At 36.3% G+C, this 21,317-nt stretch overlaps 2 protein-coding genes and 1 long non-coding RNA gene across 6 annotated transcripts in view; 2 read left to right on the top strand and 1 right to left on the bottom strand.

Moving 5' to 3' along the window:
- The window catches only part of LOC104908984 (probable ethylene response sensor 1), a 4,887-nt gene extending 820 nt beyond the window's left edge, over window positions 1-4,067 (top strand). For both annotated transcript variants that reach the window (XM_010698157.4, XM_010698158.4), the window contains 5 exons: window positions 872-1,807; window positions 2,350-2,718; window positions 2,854-3,120; window positions 3,209-3,324; window positions 3,557-4,067. In XM_010698157.4, coding sequence (XP_010696459.1) covers window positions 905-1,807; window positions 2,350-2,718; window positions 2,854-3,120; window positions 3,209-3,324; window positions 3,557-3,791 — 1,890 coding nt within the window. In that variant the 5' untranslated portion in view covers window positions 872-904 and the 3' untranslated portion in view covers window positions 3,792-4,067. The remainder of the gene's footprint in view (window positions 1-871; window positions 1,808-2,349; window positions 2,719-2,853; window positions 3,121-3,208; window positions 3,325-3,556) is intronic.
- Window positions 4,068-5,827: 1,760 nt separating this feature from the next.
- On the bottom strand, window positions 5,828-8,232 carry LOC104908983 (60S ribosomal protein L19-3). The gene is made up of 5 exons (XM_010698155.4): window positions 8,033-8,232; window positions 7,351-7,473; window positions 6,301-6,614; window positions 6,138-6,208; window positions 5,828-6,044 (listed from the first exon to the last, which is right to left on the bottom strand). Exons 1-5 carry the CDS (start codon window positions 8,142-8,144, stop codon window positions 6,020-6,022), a joined length of 645 nt encoding a protein of 214 aa, XP_010696457.1. The 5' UTR covers window positions 8,145-8,232; the 3' UTR covers window positions 5,828-6,019.
- A 3,149-nt stretch (window positions 8,233-11,381) lies between these two features.
- Window positions 11,382-15,320, top strand: LOC125491673 (uncharacterized). 3 transcript variants are annotated; one of them, XR_008970305.1, is made up of 7 exons: window positions 11,382-11,815; window positions 12,412-12,498; window positions 12,905-13,061; window positions 14,079-14,165; window positions 14,580-14,661; window positions 14,772-14,882; window positions 14,979-15,320. It is a non-coding gene; the product is annotated as an uncharacterized LOC125491673 (long non-coding RNA). The 3 variants fall into 3 exon arrangements; XR_007268412.2 differs by having other exon boundaries at window positions 11,385-12,498; XR_008970304.1 differs by lacking the exon at window positions 12,412-12,498 and having other exon boundaries at window positions 11,387-11,815.
- The last annotated feature ends 5,997 nt before the right edge of the window (window positions 15,321-21,317 follow it).

Below are 21,317 nucleotides of genomic sequence, written 5' to 3'. Positions count from 1 at the left end.
ATTCCCGGGGTAGCCGGAAATCTATAAAAACAGACCCTTGTTGAGAAGTATAAGGTTTGTTGGGTGTATGACGACCCTATGTGTTCCTCACTCGATGTTCTCGTGTATGATCCACTGTGCTTCTTGATCTGGCTTGTTGGTGCCTACTGTCATCTTCCTTAGTGCATCTTGTTCTTTTTGTGCCTTTGATCTGCTTATGGTGTATGTATTAAGGCTTTTGGACATGGTATGATGTGAACTGTGAATATGTTTGAATTGTCTATTGGATGTATTAAGTTTTACGGCTTGTTATATATGAGTTAAAAATCAATGCTCATAGTAACTAAGTATATTGGTGTTTAATGAAGTGTCTCGTATAAGGTTTAGATATGCTTTCTGAAGTGTGTTATGAGGAAGGTATTTGAGGTACATCCTTGTTGCTGTAACTTCTGTAGTAAATGATAAAGAATCCAGCTCTTAGTTCATGGATGCAGGCTCTAATTGTGATGAACTTACTATATTGAATTTAGGTTAAAAGGCCTTCCCATGAAGGCAAGCAACACCTTTATTATACTTATCTTAGTACTACCTATGCAATCGAATTACGTGGTCTTTTAAGTATGCAAAATCTACTCAAGTGTTCCCTGTACATGTTAACAATATATAATCATATTTTGTTGTTGAATCTCGTCAGTCATAAGTAACAATAGTTGTGCTTAAGCTTTATTGATGCTTCTTTAATTGATAATAGAATTCATCTATCAGTTGTTATGATTTTAGTTTGGAAGGTTCAGTATTCCTCGGAGCATTTTTTTTTTATTCCTCGGAACATACCTTCACTAGGAAATCAGCTTACCAGGTGGAAGTCTTTATAACCTACTCCTTATCTCAGGTTAGTTTGGCCGGGTGAAAAATTGCTCTGAGGATGGAGTCGTGCGACTGCATTTATCCACTGTGGCAAGATGAACTCCTTGTGAAATACCAGTATCTGTCAGACATTTTTATTGCCCTGGCATATTTCTCTATCCCTTTGGAGCTCATTTATTTTGTGCAGAAGTCAGCATTTTTCCCTTATAGATGGGTGCTCATGCAATTTGGAGCATTCATTGTTCTATGTGGGGCTACACATCTTATAAATTTGTGGACCTTCTCTATGCACACAAAAACTGTTGCTATAGTGATGACCATTGCGAAAATTTCTACGGCTGCTGTATCGTGTGTTACAGCTTTGATGCTTGTTCACATTATTCCTGACTTGTTAAGTGTAAAAACAAGGGAAATGTTTCTGAGGAATAGGGCTGAGGAGCTTGACAGGGAGATGGGTCTTATCCTCACCCAAGAAGAAACCGGAAGACATGTTAGAATGCTAACTCATGAGATCAGAAGCACCCTTGACAGACATACAATACTGAAAACTACTCTTGTCGAGTTGGGTAGGACACTTGATCTAGAAGAGTGCACATTATGGATGCCATCACAAACTGGCATGACAATGCGACTTTCTCACTGTTTGAACCACTCAATGGTAGTCGGATCTACTGTTACAATGAATCTTCCTTTCATTGCTGAAATCTTCAACAACAGCGGAGCAGTGAGAATACCTCATTCATGTCCACTAGTGAGGGCTCGGCCAGGTGCAGGAAGATATGTAGCCCCTGATGTTGTTGCAGTTCGGGTTCCTCTTCTACATCATTCAAATTTTCAGATTAATGATTGGCCAGATGTCTCAGCAAAAACCTATGCAGTAATGGTTCTCGTTTCCCCGTCTGATGGTGTAAGGAAATTCCGTGATCATGAGCTGGATCTAGTAGAAGTTGTTGCTGACCAGGTTGCTATTCCTTGCTTCCTATTTTATTGCTGCATAACTTTGAAAACTATGCTTACTGGGAGCTATCTTTTATATGTGAAGTTTGCCATCTTGATGTTCCTCATATCCTGTTATCTTTATTGCTAAGTGTTGCCTAATTCTACGGCATTGACTACTTATAAACATTGCATCTCAATCTCAATCTCAATCTCTCTCTCTCTCTCTCTCTCTCTCTCTCTCTCTCTCTCTCTCTCTCTCTCTCTCTCTCTCTCTCTCTCTCTGAGGCACTTATCTGTTTCTGTTCTTGTTCACTCAAGCTATCTTCATTATCTAGAGACTTCTTCAGCATCTTCTCCTGCTTTTCTTTTACATTCCTCATTCATTCTGCGATTTCTTTTTTATTTTATTTTCTGGAGTGTGCTAGATGGATGCTCTCCGTAGGTAATTACTAATGACTTGAACATTATGCTTGCGTGATTTCGAATCTCTAAATTCTCTTTTTTGATTCTTGTAGTATGACATCATAAAGTAGACTTCGATTTTCTTTTGCACCTATTTTACAGGTAGCTGTTGCTCTTTCTCATGCTGCAATTCTGGAAGAATCTATGAGAGCTCGTGATCAGCTTATGGAACAGAATGTTGCTTTAGATTTGGCTCGTCGAGAGGCTGAGATGGCAATTCGTGCTCGTAATGATTTTCTGGCAGTAATGAACCATGAGATGAGGACACCAATGCATGCCATAATTGCCTTATCATCTATTCTTTTGGGGACTGATTTAACACCTGAACAAAGAGTAATGTTGGAGATTATACTCAAAAGTAGCAATCTGTTGTCTACATTGATCAGTGATGTGCTAGATCTTTCTAAACTAGAAGATGGTAGCTTAGAGTTGGAAACTGCAACATTCAATCTTCATGGGGTTTTCAGAGAGGTAGCTTTGTAGCTTCTGATAAATGTTGTTTAGATTCTATTTTCATCCACTTTAAGTAATTTCGGTACTTAAATCACTTTATTTGTTTGTTATGGCATCCTATTAATCCAGCAGTATTTTTTTGTTCTGCTGTAGGTGATTCATTTGATAAAGCCTATTGCATCCATAAAGAAGTTATCCTTAACATTCGGCTTAGCTCCAGAGGTGCCCATTTGGGCCTTGGGTGATGAAAAGCGGCTGATGCAAACAATTTTGAATGTTATTGGAAATGCTGTAAAATTTACAAAAGAAGGTTATGTTTCAGTTTCTGCATCTGTTGCTAGACCAGAATCTTTGAGAGATTGGCGAACCTCTGAATTTTACCCGGTGTTGGGTGAAGGCCACTTCTACTTGAGAGTGCAGGTTGATTACCTCCTCTAATTCTTTTACTATTATCTTAAGACCGTGCTGTCACTGATTGGCTTTAATTTTGACATATCTACTTCTGCAGGTTAAAGATTCAGGATGTGGAATTAACTCACAAGATTTACCTTTACTTTTCAATAAATTTACTCAGTTCAACCGAAATAGTGGTGGTGTTGGACTTGGACTTGCTATTTGCAAACGGTAGGGTTAACCATTTCAATGCTGTCCCATCTTGTGCTACATAAAAGAAACAATCACCAATAGCTGTTTCTGTTCTTGTCTAACATTTTCTGTTCATAGATCTAAATTTTCTTCATTTGTGATTTGCGTAAAATAACTTGCACATTAATTTTCGTATCTTTATTTTTCCGTATTATTGATTCACTGCAATATAGTAACTATTTTATCTCTGGTCTCACCGTGAATGAAACAGGTTTGTAAATCTCATGGGTGGTCAAATATGGATTGAAAGCGAGGGTCTTGACAAGGGAACCATTACTACATTTCTGGTAAAACTTGGGATGTGCAAAAGTCCAAGCGATGCTTTAGTTCAACCGGTTGGACTCGAAGGGCATGCAGATCAAGGGAATACAGAGTTCCTAAGCAATAAACAGATATATAAAGATGATGATGTTAATTCCTTTCCATATTATGAAAGAAATTTCTGAAGGTGTTAATGCCTGCTTCTGTTTTCCATCACTGGATACTGAGGCACTAAGAAAAGAAATTGTATGCAAATGTGCATGACCAAAATATACCCCTAATCGCCTGAAGGGGAAAGGACGACCAAGAACAAGAAGCTATAAGAAGAGTGATATGCGCATTTTGTACATGTAGCAGCAGCATCACTTTCATAGAAATATATTAATGGGCATTTGTAAATGGTGAATCCAGCACCTGTCTTGAAATCAAAACTTCAGTCTCTTATCTTTTCTTAGACAGAAGTTGGGTGTTTTGGGAGAGGGAAGGGGGGGGGGGGGGAGTAGGTAGCAATTGTTACTAGTATCGAATTATATCCACCCTACTAGGCATGGAGAAAATTATTTCTTGTCATATCTTATACTACATATCATTGATTTTTGGTGTCATTTTTTTTTTCATCTTTGTTCCAGCTACTACTACATTTGGTTGATTCAAGATGAATAATCTTGGATTTGGGTACAATTTTTTAGGTTGAGATGATATGTCCAAAACTTGACATTATTTGAGTGGTTTGTGATTGCTGCCACGTTATATCAATGTTGTGATGTGTTCAACCTCCAAGTAGCGAGCCCTTGTAAGATAGGAAAATTAATACTGCTTGTTTTTGCATGCTGTTTACATGATAAGGCGAGCAGATCTGACAAAGCTATCAGTGTCGCTCGTGTTAGCTATCATATATGGTCTTGCTCTCTTTAGGTGCAAAACTACGCTCTGGAAAGCTAATTATTGCTAATTGTGAAATCAGTCTTGGAAGTTTTGCATGACCAACTTTATATGTGAATACTACAAGCCTCAAATTGATCCACGGGAAGGACTAAGCCTGGTTCTATCCTCAGTGGCAAATTGACCACTCTAACTGGTCTTTGTTCCTACCTCTGCGAGTTGGTTTATTATTTTCAGAAGTTTCATGTCTTTTGATTCTTACAGTGAAACCCCTGATTTTTTATGGAAGGCCGCAATGGGGTTCAGAAAGGTATAACAAATACCTCTGCGAGTTGGTTTATTATTTTCAGAAGTTTCATGTCTTTTGATTCTTACAGTGAAACCCCTGATTTTTTATGGAAGGCCGCAATGGGGTTCAGAAAGGTATAACAAGTACTTTTATCGTTGAACTTGTAGCTAATACAAAAGCTTCACAACTTGCTTAAGCCGCTTACGGGGTGTTTGGTTCATATAATGGTATGGGTTTGGAATCAGGAATGAAACCAAGGTGGTATAGGTTTGGAACTTGATACTTAATACCTTGTGTTTGGTTTCATTTAGGAATGAAAAATCTTCTTTTATTTGATACCTAGAGTAAGGTATGAGCCATACCCACCTCCCCATGGTTTCTAAACCCCATACCTTATGGGTTTGAGGTATGGGTTTAAAATTAAGAAATAAATTAAACAAACACTAGGTATGGGTTTTGTTCATTCCAAACCCATACCTCATACCTTGAACTAATGAACCAAACACCCCATTAATGTGCTGATATCTCTGAAGAATGGCTTAATGAGCATTCCACATTCTCTCTACAGAATATGGTCTTGTAGCATGTATCACATTACAGATTTCAACCCCCATGCACTTAGACCATCTGGTGCAGAGATGTGAAATGTGAATAACGTAATCCACAAAAGGATTGCAAAACTCCATAATTTTTTCGCAAGGAATTAGGGTGGAATTAAACGAAACAGAAGGAAATAGGCATCTCATAAATCTAGGCCATTAATGATTCACGATAATAGCTTACACAATTTATGAGAAAATCTGGCTGCAAAGCTCCAATCACCACAGAAGGGGCATGTTAATCAATAAAAGCAACGACAATCAGTGCATCAGTCCTTGGCACTATATCGACAATCAAGGAATCAACATTCATTAAATCTGAATGCAATCATTTAGAAACATTTTATCAGGATTCGCTATTATAAGATAATTACAACCCAACCTTTCGGACATATATTTAGATGTTCAATCGCTATATAAGTTAAAGCAACAGCTACATTCCAACACATGATACTCTGAACCAATTTAACATATAAAAAAACGTAAAACATTACAAACTGAGTATCAGGATTATCAAACATCTCTATCTCAGTGATAACATGAAATCACAAACCATATTAGCTGCAAAAAAGATACTATGCTAACAAAATAACAAGGTTTACTATCACCCTAGGCTTCCTTGTCAGATCTCAACACCATCACTTCACTTTTTTGCTTTCTTGGTGGTCCTGTAATTAACAAGATCATGAGTTACATAAGCCTAAATTATTTATTAGTGCAATTATAGAAACCAACTAAACAAGTAGCTATAATCAGCTTACTGTACTGGCTTGGCAGCAGCTTCTGGTGCTGCAGCCGGTGCAGGCTGTGCGGGTGCTTCAGCACCTGGTCCCTGAATAACAGTGAAAACGAAACAGAAATAAATTTCAGCAAGAAAACCTAAATTTCAGCTACAACAGTAGTACATATAAAACCAGGATTTACCATTGCCAAACGCTCTTCTCTCCTGGCCATTTTTCTTTCCCTGCTAGCCTTGTTCTTGGCACGTTTAGCCTCAAATTGGTCAGACAATGTCTTGTCTCTAGCCTTCTCGGCCTTAGTCTTGTGGATGCTCTCCATGAGTACTCTCTTGTTCTTGAACACGTTACCCTTGACCTTCATGTACATGTCATGGTACATGTGTTTGTCAATCTTCTTTGATTCCCGGTACTTGCGCAACAACCTTCTGAGTACCCTCATTCTTCTCATCCACAATATCTTGGTTGGCAACCTTGCCTCCCTGGTACCCTTACGCTTACCTAAAATTGATCAAATTCTAGCTCAATTTCACATACTTGCACATTATCATCAACCTTACCATTAACTACAGGTTCCAAACATGATCATCCAATTCTCCAAAAGGAGGGCACCCACTTGGCTAATTACATAGAGGAAGCATCACATATGCTCGACTGAAAAGATCTTTAGCAGATATGCTGAATGTCAGCATTTCCATTATGTGAAATTCCCAATGGTGTCCTCAAACTTTTCAAGTTTCCCATTGATGACTCGGTTTTTTTTATTCCCATTGATAACCCTTAATTATTGGCTAGTTCCAAATGTGACCTTAAAAAGCAAAAAAACTGTTAATTCCATTAACTTTCCTTTAGAACTAATGTCTTTACACACAAACCAAGGTGCTTTTGATTATTTTTGGTCAATTTTACGTCAAATTGACCCTGAAAGGCCAAAATGAAACTCAATTCCTTAGCTGACCAATTTTTAGGCATGAAAACCAATTTAGACTTTAGATTTGACCCTTGAGGGCTAATATGAGCCCCAAAACATTGATCGAGCAATATTTGAAGCATGCAAACCGGGACATTTAATCTAATGAAAAGTCAAAACTAAAGGTTTTTTTACTCTACAACATCACCGTTGTAGAACTTAAAGCAAACAAATTAATAATAGCCTGAGACAATTAAAATCTGTCAACAAGGATATTAGCTCAAAATCCATCAACCATAAAGAAAAGGGTTCAAATCAGCAAAATACCATATCCAGAGTGACGGCCCTTCCTCTTGGCCTCGTTCATGCGGCGAGCACGGGACCTAGAATGGATCTTGGAAGGCTTTCTGATGATGAAACCATCCTTGACAAGCTTTCTAATGTTTTGACCTGATCATATTAATTATAGAAAAATCTTCATTCAAAAATCTCATAAAGATACTCAATAGCAAAACAACTTCAATCATAGCATCTTTCTACCAGAATCTCCAATCAGCAAACTCAATTCAGCTAGTAAAAGTGCAGAAATTGCAATAATACGACGCAGATGACTTTGATTTAGCAAAAAAATACTTTCTTCTAAAATTAACCTACGCCATAATTTAGCCATGATCATTAATCTTATTTACTATACAAATCGCTACACAAATAAAAACACACTTTCAAAAGTTACAATAATCACTAAAACTATCATCAGATCAAACACAAAAATTCATAAAGATACAAATTATCGAACTTAAACAATTTCTACAATTTGATCACGGAAAAAAAATCATTTAAATTATCAAAACTTAACCAATTTTCCGGAAAATGTAATAATAAAACTGAATCATTAATCTAGCGTCAAAATTAGATAGAAAAATAGATAAATCTACTAATAAGTTCACAGAACATAAAACAGAATGAGATGAAAAAAAAGTGAAAAAAATTAGGAGAGAGAAAAACGTACGAGAGTTGGCCATGGAAATTTCGTTGCCTTCATTAGGATCAAGCCAGACTTTGCCTCGACCGCACTTGAGGATATCAGCGGCGAGCCGCTTTTGCGGTTTCAAAGACACCATTTCTGCGGTTTTCTCTCTCCTCTCTCTCTGTACTGGAGCTGCGAGAGGATGAGAAATGGGGAAAGAGGAAGATTATATATCACCTATTTTCTGATCTAGGGTTTTGGGAGTTGGGGGTTATTCCCAGGATTCTTTTTCGTTGGGTTATTGGGTTGGGTTTTTGGTACACTCTCGTATCAATTGTTTTGTCTTGGATTTTCAGTTTAGTTCAATTTACCCTAGTTTAATTATTCTTGTTATTAAAATATGGATTTTTTGTCCCAAACTACCTTTAACTTTCAAGTTTTTGCGAGAAACTACCTTATAAAAAAATTGTTGTCCTAAACTACCTTACTTTACAATTTTGTTGTTGACAGCTACCTTATGCCGGTTTCCGGCGTTGACTTTTGTTTTTTCAGTTCAAAATTGTGGGAAAAACAAAATTACCCTTGTGGGAATTGAGGAGGGTGATTGTTTCAATTTTAGTTTAAGTAGAAGAGGAATTTAATGGTAGATTGGTGGTACAAAGTGTCACATAGATATGAGGGAGAGAGCGCGCGCACACCGGAAAATGAGGAAATTAGGGTGGGGAAAATTAAAAAAAGGATTTGAAGAGGTCAAGTGATATAATGTGACAATAAAAAAGCAGAAAAAACAAAAGTCAATGTCGGAAACCGGCCTAAGGTAGTTGTCAACAACAAAATGGTAAAAGTAAGGTAGTTTGGGACAAGAATTTTTTTATAAGGTAGTTTCTCGCAAAAATATAAAAGTTGAAGGTAGTTTGAGACAAAAAACCCTTAAAATTTTAATATAATTAAAATATTATTATTTATTAATTATTAAGGTTTTTTTACAATATATTACTGACTATTTTTATTACACCATACCCTAACAAGTTTCCAAATTCACCATATACCACCCACTTTTTAAAAAATACATTCACTCACCCTTAATGACTGACGGTGTTAACGTCTATTAGTCATTCACCCCTAATTCCTCCCTAACCCTAACCCTAAATACCTAATTCCTCCATAACCCTAATTAACTGACATAAATCTAATGCAAACCCTAATCCTTAATTTATACCCTAACCCTAACTACCCCTCCCCCACCCCTTACCCTTACCCTTTCCCCCACTACCCCCACCACCCCAACAGCCGCCCTCTCCACCACCCGCAAAGCCCCCTCCCCCCTCCATTTCTCCTGCTGAATTGTGAATCCTCTCCCCCTCCCTTTCCCCTGCAATCGCGCCGCCTTCAGCCATCCTCCCTCAACCCAGACGCACAATCGGGCGCACACCTCCCCTGCTCTCTCGCTGCGTCCCTCTCTCTCCTCGCCTCATCCCTGAGATGTGTTAAAAGGGACATTGAGTACCTTGAGATGTGTAACTAATGGATTTTAATTCATTTTGCTAATTCAAATGATTTGCTCCGTGTACAGTCATAGAGGCCTTGGTATGTCCAAGGTAATCTTTTTGTGATTCAACCTTGGAAACCTGATTTTGACCTTTTTTGGAGGAGATGAAGTGGGTTTGATTTATCGATGCATATTCCTAGCCTTCTTACGGAACTGATAAATTTTGATTATGTTGCTAGACTGCTTGATTCCAATTATATTGGGACCTTGGTCAAGTTGGATTCTAGATCTTTATTGCGTAATAAGATCCGGTTTGCTAGAGCATGTGTTAGGTTGGATATCTCTGAGCCTCTTCTTAAATATGTTGAGGTTAAAAGAGTAGGGGGTAAGATTGTTGCTTATATTATTTGGTATGAGGATCTTTCTGTTGGATGTTCATTATGTAGTTATGAAGAACATGTGATTGAGAAGTGTCCTTTACTTAATGCTCTCAAAAAAGAGGTTAAAGTGTGTTTACTCAAGAATCCTAAGCGGAAATTCATTGCTGAAATCTTATTCAAGGCTAACAAGCAAGAAAATGTTGGTACTTGGCCTGAGCAGGACAATCTGGTGCCAACAAAGCCTAAGTCTTTGATGAGAAAGGTCGTGCTACATCATTCTTCTTCTGTTTACTCCAAAAATGTTAAGAAACAATCTAGTATTGTCTTTAAAGAGCGTTATGGTTTTTATTCTGTTTCTAAGTTGACCTCTAAGGGGGGTTATGGGAAGGGTAAGGGCAAAGCCCTTGTGGTTGCTTCTGCTTTAGATGATTAATATGACAGTGAGGCCAATTCTGATGATGACAATGTGAGGTCTTTGGCCAAGCTTTACCCCTCCACTCGAGACTTTCAAGCTAGTTTGCTTGAGTCTTCTTTTGAGTGTGAAGACATGTCCTGTGAGTTGTTTTCACACTTAGATAATAATGTTGTTCTTTCTCCTATTCCCCTCCAAGCTATTTATCATCATGAGTTGGTTGAGGTTTAATTTTCTCCCCTTGTTGGGGTTGAGCAGACTGATCTCAGCTTCTTTGAGTTAGACGTTGAGAATGATACTATGCTTCTTGCTGCTGAGCCCTCTTTGGATGATTACCAGTTTCAGCTTGATAATTCATTCCATTATATTAATTCTGAAAGCTCTATGCATGGTACGCAATATTGAAGCACTGGGTGTTGAGCATGACACCTCCCAGAACAGTTATTCAAAGAGGAGGAAGAGTAATGGTGATGATGACTCAACCTCATAAGTGTTGAAGAAAACTTGTGCTTACTCATGCTGTTTTATCAATCCTTCCCTTTTTGAGTAATATATTATTATGATTGTGGGTTTTGGAATATTAGGGGGTGTGGGAGAAAGAATGCTCTCAGTGAAGTTAATTTTTATTTTGTCTTGTAAATAGAATTTCCATCTTTATGATCCGTGAAACTAAATCAACTAATGCTCCTTCTGATGTTTCTTTAAGAAGTACCAATATCAAATTTGGTGAATTTCTTCATCCCCAAGGGATGTCTAGTGGCTTGTGGTTATTAATCCTTTTGAGTTGGTTATTGTCTATAAATCGGCCCACTTTGTGGCTTGTAATACTAACTTATTTTTAATGTAGTCTTTATTGCAATCTTTATCTATGCCCCTGCTAAGAGTCAAGACAAAATTGATTTTTGTGAATAACTTATTAGTTTTGTTAATTCTCATGCTCTTTCGTTTATGATCCTAGGAGATTTTAATGAGAATAGCTCCCGCAATGATAAACTTGGGGGAGCTGTTTTTAACTTCTAAACACTTTCTCGCATGAATAATATTTGTAGTATGCTTAATTGTATTGGGCTTCCGCTTTATGGTAATCCACACAACAAGAATCCGCGCTTTTAGCGTCTGAATTTACCGTCCGGACCCATCAGACGCAAATTAGCGTCCGTCTTGATAAAATTAGCGTCCATTTTTGGACGGACGCTAATTAGCGTCCGTTTTTGAAAAATTAGCGTCCGTCTTTGGAGCGAACGCTAATTAGCATCCGTGAAACAAGTTTACCGTCTAACATGACGGACGGTAATCAATGGTCATTAAAAAAAACACGACCCACCTTATTTCCAACCCTATCTCTATCTGTCCTTATTCTCTCACCTCTTTCTTCGTCTTCTTTCTCGCTCTTCTTTTCTTCTTCCTTTCTATTTTTTTCTCTGATTTGAAGGAGGTTCGATCACCGTCGACGAAATTCAATGGTCCGCTACCACACTTTCTCTGATTTGTAGGAGGTTCGATCGATTTCTGAGCCAATCACCGTCGCAGGTTTTCGTTTTAGGGTTAGTGATTTTTTTGGGTTTTTTATGTGGGTTGTTTCAGATCTAGTTTTTTTTTGTTAATTTCTCAATTCTTCCTTCAAAACCCCATATTTATCCTCTCTTTTTTTCGATTTTTATTTTCGAATCCTTTTTTCGTATGTTTTTTTCGTTTTCTCAATTTTTATTTATCCTCTCTTTTTCGATTTTTGTTTCAGATCTGGTTTTTTCTTGATTTTTTCGTCGGGTTTTTGTGCTATGATTTTATGTTGAACTTTTAATCTGGTGGACTATCTGGTGTTTTGATATGTTATTTAGCAGTTATTAAATTTTGTTATGCCATTACTTTGTAATTATTTATGAAGACAGAATTTGTTTCACTTTGGACCCTTGCTGATTGGTTTTTCGTAACATGTAGTATGCATAAATATTGCAAATAGATTTGCTGGTCCTCTAAGTAACTTCTGTAAAACATTTGATGGGTCTGTTGTATTTTAGAATTAGTTCAACTTTTGGTAGTGATTTTGCAGATTCTTTTATTGCGATTATTTTTTTTTGAATTTGTTGTTGTCCTGCAGTTTTTGAGTATAATTTATAATCCTGTGGAACTTTCAATGTAGCTCCTGGAATTAGCGCTTCTCCCTCGGAAGAGAATATGCGGTACTTTAATGTTATGATTTTGGGTCCTTCTCAATCTCCTTATGAATGTTTAAATTTCATCGGCCTTTCGATTATTTCTTTTGCATTTTTGCTTAGTTTTAGCTATGATGTTTATTGTCAGCTCTTGATTTGTTGGTGTGTAAGGTTTGTTGTTGTTCTTGTTTATCTTGTATGAAATGTTAATGTAGTTGCATATCTTCTAGTTTGCCGTGGATGACTATATGTGAAGAGCTTTGAGATCATGTCATCATCGTGCCATAAAGATTGTTGTGATGCTTGGAATGTTAATTTCATGTGTTTCGTTATTTAACTAGATAGTAGAAGGGTGTGTGTTACTGTGAATATTTACCATGTAGACAGAATGTGTTTCCTTTGTTGGTTTGTTATCATGATCTTTTCTGTCTTCAGTTCTCTTAATTGGGGTTGGTCATCCTCCTCTACTGTTTATTGCAGTTGTTTTGGCAAGTTTGTTGAGATCCAGTTTGACATAGACGGTAGAATTTCTGGTGCTGCAATCAGGACCTACCTTCTAGAGAGGTCTCATGTTGTTCAGATTACCAATCCTGAAAGGAATTATCATTGCTTTTACCAACTTTGCGCATCTAAGGAGGTAATCTTGTGAATTTGGGCTTGGCATTCAATGGTTTATTGCCATTAGGTTTATAACTATTTCTCGATGTTCAATACTATGCGGCTGTGTTTGTTTTGAGCATTGTGTGATTGGCAATAATCTACTATTTCAGTACACTGTGTGTTCAAAGGATTGATGCTTGATTCAATCATTATTTGGCAAGAGTCAAGACAATAATCTACTATTTTAGTGCGGTTTTGTAATAGGATTGATTCTTGATGCAACCATTATCATTAAGGCAGTAATGTACCATGCTATGCTACTTTTTTAGTGGTATTGATTCTTGATGCAACCATTATCTGGCAATAGATTAGTAAATTGGAACCTAAACTAAGGTATAATGTTATTTAGCAGCTAAATAACAAAATTTAATAACTGCTAAATAGTTACTACATGTTTTGAAGGAGGCACGCATGTTTGGCCCCATTATTATATCATTTCTTTCCAAATTGCTTTTGTTTTCCTCTTATTCTATAAAAGGGAAGTTCATTGATGGGAGAGTCATGAAAGAGGGTCTGACCTACTTTTTCTAATCAACCTCTTTGAGCATAAACTATTGGTTACTTTAGAAACATCTGTCTACATTGACCTGTAATTCTATTGAACGCTGCTGTAATTTTGTTATTTGGTTATAGCAGCAATTTTACAGTTCCTCCATCCCTTTATAGTTTTCGCACTTCCTTAATATGGATGTCCGAACTTTTTTTTCCACATTCAATATAAACACGGATTTTAACTGTCACATCTCATGCCTCATCTCACAGATATTTTAGCCTTATATCTGTGTTAAACCCTATTGTGTGAAGAAACTAAGGGACATAGAGAATACTGTAATCTATTACTAGTGTTTGAACACTTGAACCTTTTTCTAAATAGTTCTTTGTGAATACTACTTGTTAGTTGTCAGCGAGATGCCATACATGCAGGTAACGTCATGCTGCACTAGACATTTTAGCTTATGCTTTTTCTTACCTGAAATGTATCTTCCTGCTGCAGATACTGCTGGAGCAAGGAGCCATTAGCAGCATCTCTGAGTGCATGCAGGATTACCAAGTTACAGGAATGATTAATTATAGTATTGAGGTATGTTAATCTCTTTATGTTGGATGTTGGAGATTAATTTATTGTTCCACCATAGTGCCATAATCCATTTATTTTCATAGCTTGTAAATTTTTATGCCTACCAGACAAGTACTAAAACTTCTTTAATAATAGTGGCTGAGGAGACTTTAAACTGTTTTAGTCCACAAAGTAGATGCTACATATTGGAAGGTTGTTAAGCTAGTTATAGCAAATATAAGAAGACCTATATTTGTGTCTATGGTAAGTCTCCTTCCTATATTTGTGTCTTGATACATTTATGATTTATTTTGTCTTGATTGGACCTACTTTTAGTAATAATGGTTGGTATGATCACAATAATGAGTTAAAATGTAATTTTAATCTCAATAATTCTAAATGGTGGATACTCATGAAGAGGTGGGGACTTGTTAACAGGAGTGAGTGGTGGATAAGTGTGAACTGGGGGTGACTTGTACATTGGGGTTGGTGGTAGAGGTGAATACTCATCCTACTCAAGGTATGCATGTCATTCCCTATTTGATTACAAGGAGACTAAATCCCTTGCTCATCTATCTTATAAGAAAATATACAAGTAATCCTTGTGATTTCACTTGATTCCTACAACAGGATTTCATGGAGGACCCATATGTGGCAGCTGACGGGTACACATACGACCGGAAGGCGATAGAGGAAGTGGCTCATGGAAAGCGACATGTTGCCAATTATCTTATGAGACAGGTCATTCATTTAATTCATATTAATGATTCTTGTTAATAATTGTTTTTTTTCTGGTTAATTTCATTCATTAATTTCTTCGTTTTTGTTGATTTGCAGGGTTATGAGATTTACGTTTGAGTTCCAGATTTGAAGTTAGTTTTGATCCAATACCAGATTTGAAGTCCATTTTGGTTCTAGATTTTTGTTGTGGAGTTTAAAGTGTACATGTAATTATATGAGATTTGTATTAGATTTTGTTCCAAGTATACTAGAATTTAGTTCTAGAATTATTTTTTCACTTGTATCTACATTTATTATTAATAATAATTGAATTGATTAATTTGTTTGCCTTAATAAAAGAAGTATGGTATTTGCATCATTTCATATCTTATTACATTTAATATCAATTAATTAAAAGCGAAAAGCTATTACATTTAATATTAGTTAACCAAAAGCGAAAAAAAAGAGCAAAGGCGTACTAAAAGTTTACCGACAGCTTTCAAAATTAGCGTCTGAGACACGGTCGCTAATTAGCGACTGCCACGTAAACGGTCGCTAATTAGCGACTGCTTAAGCGGTCGCTACTTAGCGTCTGTTTGTGCTCAGTCGCTAATTAGCGACTGACCAGGCGGTCGCTAATTAGAGTGGACGGTCGCTAATTAGCGACCGCGGAGCTAACGGTCGCTAAATTAGAAATATCAGACGCTAAACTTTTAGCGTCCGTTTAGCAGACGCTATTTGGAGAATTAGCGACCAAGGGTTTTGCATCAGCCTTTTAGCGTCCGTTAGCGGACGCTAATATATTTAGCGTCCGATTCCGCATTTTTAGCATCCGATTTTCGTGGACGCTAAAGGCTGACATTCTTGTTGTGCCATTCTCTTGGAGAAGGAAAATGTGGTGAAAATAATACTTTTGAGAGAATTGATAAGGCCTTAACTAGTCTTAGTTAGTTAATTATATTTCTCTCTGCCATTTTATTTGATCATAAAGTGCTGCCAAACCTTGGCAGCACGCCTCCTAAACAGGACAAGGTCATGAGTTTGGGGAGAAATGGTCACCTCCTCAACAGAAAGGGAATTGGACCCAATAATGGAGTCCAATGTCAATTAATCAACTGAAAATAAATCACTCACATTTAAAGTTTAAATAAGACTGAGTCTAAGCCTCTAGGGTTAGGCCAGGGTTAGGGCAAGGTAAGGGTTAAAGTCAAGGTCGGGTTTAGGGTTAGGGTTTAAGGTTTAGGGTTAGGGTTAGTGTTAGGTTTAGGGTTTAGGGTTCATGGTTTAGGGTTAAACCCTCAACAATAACCCTAAACAGTAACCCCTAAACACAAAACCCAGGAACACAAACCCATAAACACAAACGCATAAACACTAACCCAAAACACAAACCCAGAAACACAAACCCATAACTCAAACCAAGAACACAAGCCCATAACATAAACCTAGAAAACAAAACCCAGAAACAGAAACCCATACATAAAACCCTACCACAAACCCATAATTCCATAAACGACAAATATAATGCGCATACACAAACCTAAACACAAAACCCGAATACGAACCCGGACACAAAACCCTAACACAAACCCATAAACTTAAACACAAACAGAAACAAACAACAAAATGGACCTAAATAATTAAGATATATGACAAAAACTAATATAATACATTATACAAGATAATTAAAAACGAACACAAAATTGATTAATTTCATATCACAAAATAAATATAATTACATAATTTCAAATAGCAAAATAAACATATATTAAAATAAAAAAACTAAATAATTCATGCATAAATTTTTTTAGCACAAACCCTAAAATTCCAGATCTGAGTACATATGACAAAAAACAAATATAAATATGATATTTCAGCAGATCTGCAAATCTGGACCATCACATATCCCACAATCACAATCAAGCAGATCTTCACCTAATTCTAAAAAAAAAAATGAAAATTAGAATACTTACGTGGTTGTGACATAACATTTTTAAATATTACATTTACCCTTTTTTGCTTTTTTCCCCCGATCTTCAATATGTTACCTTTTTCTTTAGATCATGCCTTTTTTCTTCAGATCCTTGTCTTTTTCCTCATATCTTTCACCACAAACCTCAAAGTTCTGCAGATCTTTGCAAAAAATAGCGTTTTCTAACACTACAACTCGCAAATGAGAGAAATCTGAAAAAATTAGCGTTTTCTTCAAATCATAAGTTTTTTTAGAGAGAGAGAGTGAGAATTTCAGAGAAAAAATGAGAGAGAAACTGATAACTTTAAGATTTTGATCGGAAAAACTGAGAGAGAAATTGAGATTTTTTGGGTTTTGATCGGAAAAAATGAGAGAAAGGCTGAGAATTTTAGGGTTTCTTTTAGGGTTTTGATGGGAAAGAGGAGTAAGGACTGAGAGAGAATGAGAGGACAGTGAAGACTCTAGAGAGTTCAGTCGTTCAGACAGAGGCGAAATGAGGGGGGGTGTTTAAAAAGGGGGTTTATATAGTAGGGAATTCTAGGGTTAATGACATAATCTCAACCGTTGGATTTTAATTAGAGTGAATGGATGAGATTTTATAGAGTTCTAAGATTTTAGAGATTCTAAGATTTTAGATTTTAGAGAGTAAAGAAATGAATTTGATATTTGCTAATCAATAGTCTCAAACCATGATCCTTGATTTATTTTTTTGACCAATGAACATCAAGAGTGACCAAGCACAAGTATTTCAAAATATCAATGGTTGGATTTTAACTTTCTTAGATCAATGGTTAAGGTTAAGTTTAAGTATTCTATTTTCTAATTTCGAAATTTATAATTCTAGACAAGTAAGACAACTAATCTAGACTTCTAGTATTGACTTGTAAATTTATTTAGTAATTAGTAATCTACTTAAATTACTAAACTTTCACTAGGGGAAAAAAAGGAAGGGCTGTGCTTTCTTCATTATGCAGCCCTTCTATACAGTAGGGCTGCGCTTTTAAATAAAACGCAGCCCTTCGTTAAAGTAAGGTTGTGTTTTAATAGAAAAGCGCAGCCCTTCACATAGAAGGGTTGTGCTTGTCTAAATAACGCAGCCCTACTGTAAAGAGAAGGGCTGTGTTTTTTAGACAAGCGCAACCCTATTTTGTGAAGGGTTGCGCTTGTTTAAAAAGCGCAGCCCTACTAAAAAGCGTAGCCCTACTGTTATAGAAGGGCTGCACTTTTTTAAAAAGCGCAACCCTTCTATGGGCTTTTTTTTAAAAAAAAGAATTACGCAGCCCTCACAATTTAAACACTCTCCTCTCTCTCTCACGCCTCTCTCTCTCTCTCACGCCTCCCTCTTCTTTCTCACCCTCCCTCTTCTCTCTCTCTTCTCTCTCACCCTCCCAGATAGACAAATAAAAGCGCAAAAATATCAACCACCTGATCAAATATTAGATGAGTTTCAATTATTAGATGATCAATCATCTTGTTCATGGGATCCTCAAGACTTGTATAATGAAATAATTTTGAGTGGGTGTAAGAAGAAGTGGTTGAATAGAAAAACCTTGCAGAAATTCACCTAAAAACAGAGGTGGAGGAACAATGGTGAGTCTGGTGACCGAAATATTAGGCCAGGTCACTTCTGCAGAAATTCATGTCCAACTGAAAACATTACTGTTTTTCCATCGCAGAAGAAGCTCGCGCCATGGAAGTCATAGAAAGGAACAGACCCAAGGATTAGGCCAGGTCGCATGTTCTTGTTTTTGACACCCCAAAATAATTACTGTTTTTCAGATCTATAATTTCTTAATCTTTGTTTTGATTAATGTTCTTGTATTTTCAGATCTATAATTTTTTCTCTTCTATATTTTAGTTTTTGTTCCTTTTTTTTCATTTCGTTATTCTGTATTTTACTTTTAGTTTTTGTTCCTTTTTTTTTCATTTTCGTTCTTCTGTATTTTAGTTTTAGTTTTTGTTCCTTTTTTTTCATTTTTGTTCTTCTGTATTTTAGTTTTAGTTTTTGTTCCTTTTTTTTTTCATTTTCGTTCTGCAATTATGTGATAACATTTTTTGATTTTCTGTTTTAGTTTTAGTTTTCCTGACCATATTCCCTATTCCCCTTTTGGATTTGGATGGTTTACTTTAAGATTTAATGCAAATGTTAAAATTCAGAAAATGTGAGATTAATATATGAGTAAAAAAATGTCAAATTTTTTTTTTATACTTCCTCCGTTTCAAAATAGATGGTACATTGTGATTAAAACGGACTCCTAGGCAAAATTTCATAAGTATGTTTAAGTAGTATAAAGGGAGGTAGATTAATTCTAGTGGTCCCATGTGAAGAGGAGGGAGAAAGAAAAAGTTGGGGACCACATGTATTAATTAAGTAAAATGGTAAAAGTGTAAGGCAAAAGTTACTCAATAAGGAAAAAAAAAACAATGTATCATCTATTTTGAAACACCCATAAATAGACAATGTATCATCTATTTTGAAACGGATGAAGTATTTTTTTTTCGTAGGAAGGGCTGCGCTTTTACCTAAAAAGCGCAGCCATTCAAGCTTAGAAGGGCTGCACTTTTACCTAAAAAGCGCAACCCTTCTAAGCTTAAAGGGCTGCGTTTGAAAAGTGCAACCCTACTTAAAAAGTGAAGGGCTACTGTAAAAAAGCGCAGCCCTAAGGGACGTTTTTAGCGCAGCCCTTCCTTATTTTTCCACTAGTGTTTAAAAGTTTAATTAGTATTTTTAATTTTAAATAAGTTGATTCATGTAAAGATTATTATGAATGGTGTGAAACTGTTAAGCCAAAATTGTAATAACATAATACCGATACGACGATACGTATAACAACTCAAAGAGACGGATAATCAAATGGACTCGAGATTCCTAAGTCATATGTTACTATCTTAGTATCTTTTACGATCCACAACTGAAATATCAATGATGAAAGTCGATCAATCTATTCTAATGATGGTTCGATTATTGTTAACTGTGTAATAACATCGATGATCGAGTCTTATCTTGTATGAAGTACCCTGTAACACGAAAGATGAAAGACGATCAATCTTTTGATGGTTTTGATTAATGTCAAAGACAATCAATCTTATGATCATTTGATTTATGTGAACCTTAACTTAACGAAAGTCAATCAATCTATTCTAATGATGCTTCAGTTATTGTGAATCGTGTAATAAAATCGAGCCCTATTTTGTAAGATAAATAACCGAAACGTGGTTTTTCTTATATGAACCATTTAATAAGACCGCCTCCTATGTTACTATCTTTTAAGATCAACAACCGAAACATCAATGATCTTGATCTTCCACTGATATGATTGGTGATTTGGCATTAAATATGATCTACTTTCATAATTTCAATGTTTCATCCTCTACTGATATGATTATGTATCATCTTCATATTCGATTAACGTTGATCATTGTTACTTGTTCAGTTGTTCCATGAACGATGAAAGTCGAACAATTTTATAATTACGATGCTTTCATTAATGTCAACCTAATTCTTTAATTCTAACTCTTTTTGTTGCTATATAGTGACTCATTGAGACTTGAGAGTGAGTAACTCACTAACTCTAACTAACTAAATGTATAAGTTTAATAATTTATTGACTCTAATCAATAATAAGTATGGACTTATGCCTTAACCCTTATGGTTGTTGCTTGAATACTTATGCAATCATGAATATAAATAACCTTATGGACAATAGCCAATGGCCCAATAATATAACTATATAAATTATAAGTCTTAGTTTAGTAACTTTTTAAATTAGTAATATATTATCACAAAATTCACAATTCACAATATTAGTATGTCACATGTTATAACAATCCCGACCCAAGTCATTAAGAGAGCCGATTTCTTCTGACCCAAGTCAATACGCCGCCGGTTTGACGCTTCAGTCGACCCAGGTCCTATCAAGAGTCAATTAATTCCGACCCAACTCATTTCGAAAACCGATTTCTTCCGACCCAAGTCATTTCGAAAGTTGATTTATTCCGACCCAAGTCATTCTGATACCGATTTCTTCCGACCAAGTCATTGCGACAACCTATTTATTCCGACCCAAGTCATTCCGATATCGATTTCTTCCGACCCAAGTTATTCCAAAAGTCGATTTCTACCGACCCAAGTCATTCCGAAAGTCGTTTTTTCCGACCCAAGTCATTTCGAAAGCCAATTTCTTCCGACCGAAGTCACTTAGAAAGCCGATTTTTTTCGACCCAAGTCATTTAGAAAGTCGATTTCTTCAGACCCAAGTCATTTCGAAAGCCAATTTCTTTTGAACCAAGTAATTCCGAAAGCCGATTTATTTCGACCCAAGTTATTACGAAAGTTGATTTGGGCCAATTTCACCTTATTCCATTCTAACCCAAATTCACCCAACCCAAATACAGGTCGACCCAGTCCCACCCGACCTAGTTTTGACCCACTTTCGAGAGCTCCCTCACCCAGAACTCGACCCAAGTCCACCCAACCCACCCAG

This window comes from Beta vulgaris, chromosome 7 (genome assembly GCF_026745355.1).
Source record: "Beta vulgaris subsp. vulgaris cultivar EL10 chromosome 7, EL10.2, whole genome shotgun sequence".
Classification (NCBI taxonomy): Eukaryota; Viridiplantae; Streptophyta; class Magnoliopsida; order Caryophyllales; family Amaranthaceae; genus Beta; species Beta vulgaris.
Note: the sequence above shows the minus strand (reverse complement) of the source record. Positions and strands in the feature narration are given on the sequence as shown.

Coding starts and splice junctions, on each gene's coding strand:
- LOC104908983 (XM_010698155.4), bottom strand. CDS start 8,144: ATGGTGTCTTTGAAACCGCAAAAGCGGCTCGCCGCTGATATCCTCAAG. Junction 6,209..6,300: donor GAGAAGAGCGTTTGGCAATG/GTAAATCCTGGT, acceptor ACTGTTATTCAG/GGACCAGGTGCTGAAGCACC. Junction 6,045..6,137: donor GCTGCTGCCAAGCCAGTACA/GTAAGCTGATTA, acceptor TGTTAATTACAG/GACCACCAAGAAAGCAAAAA.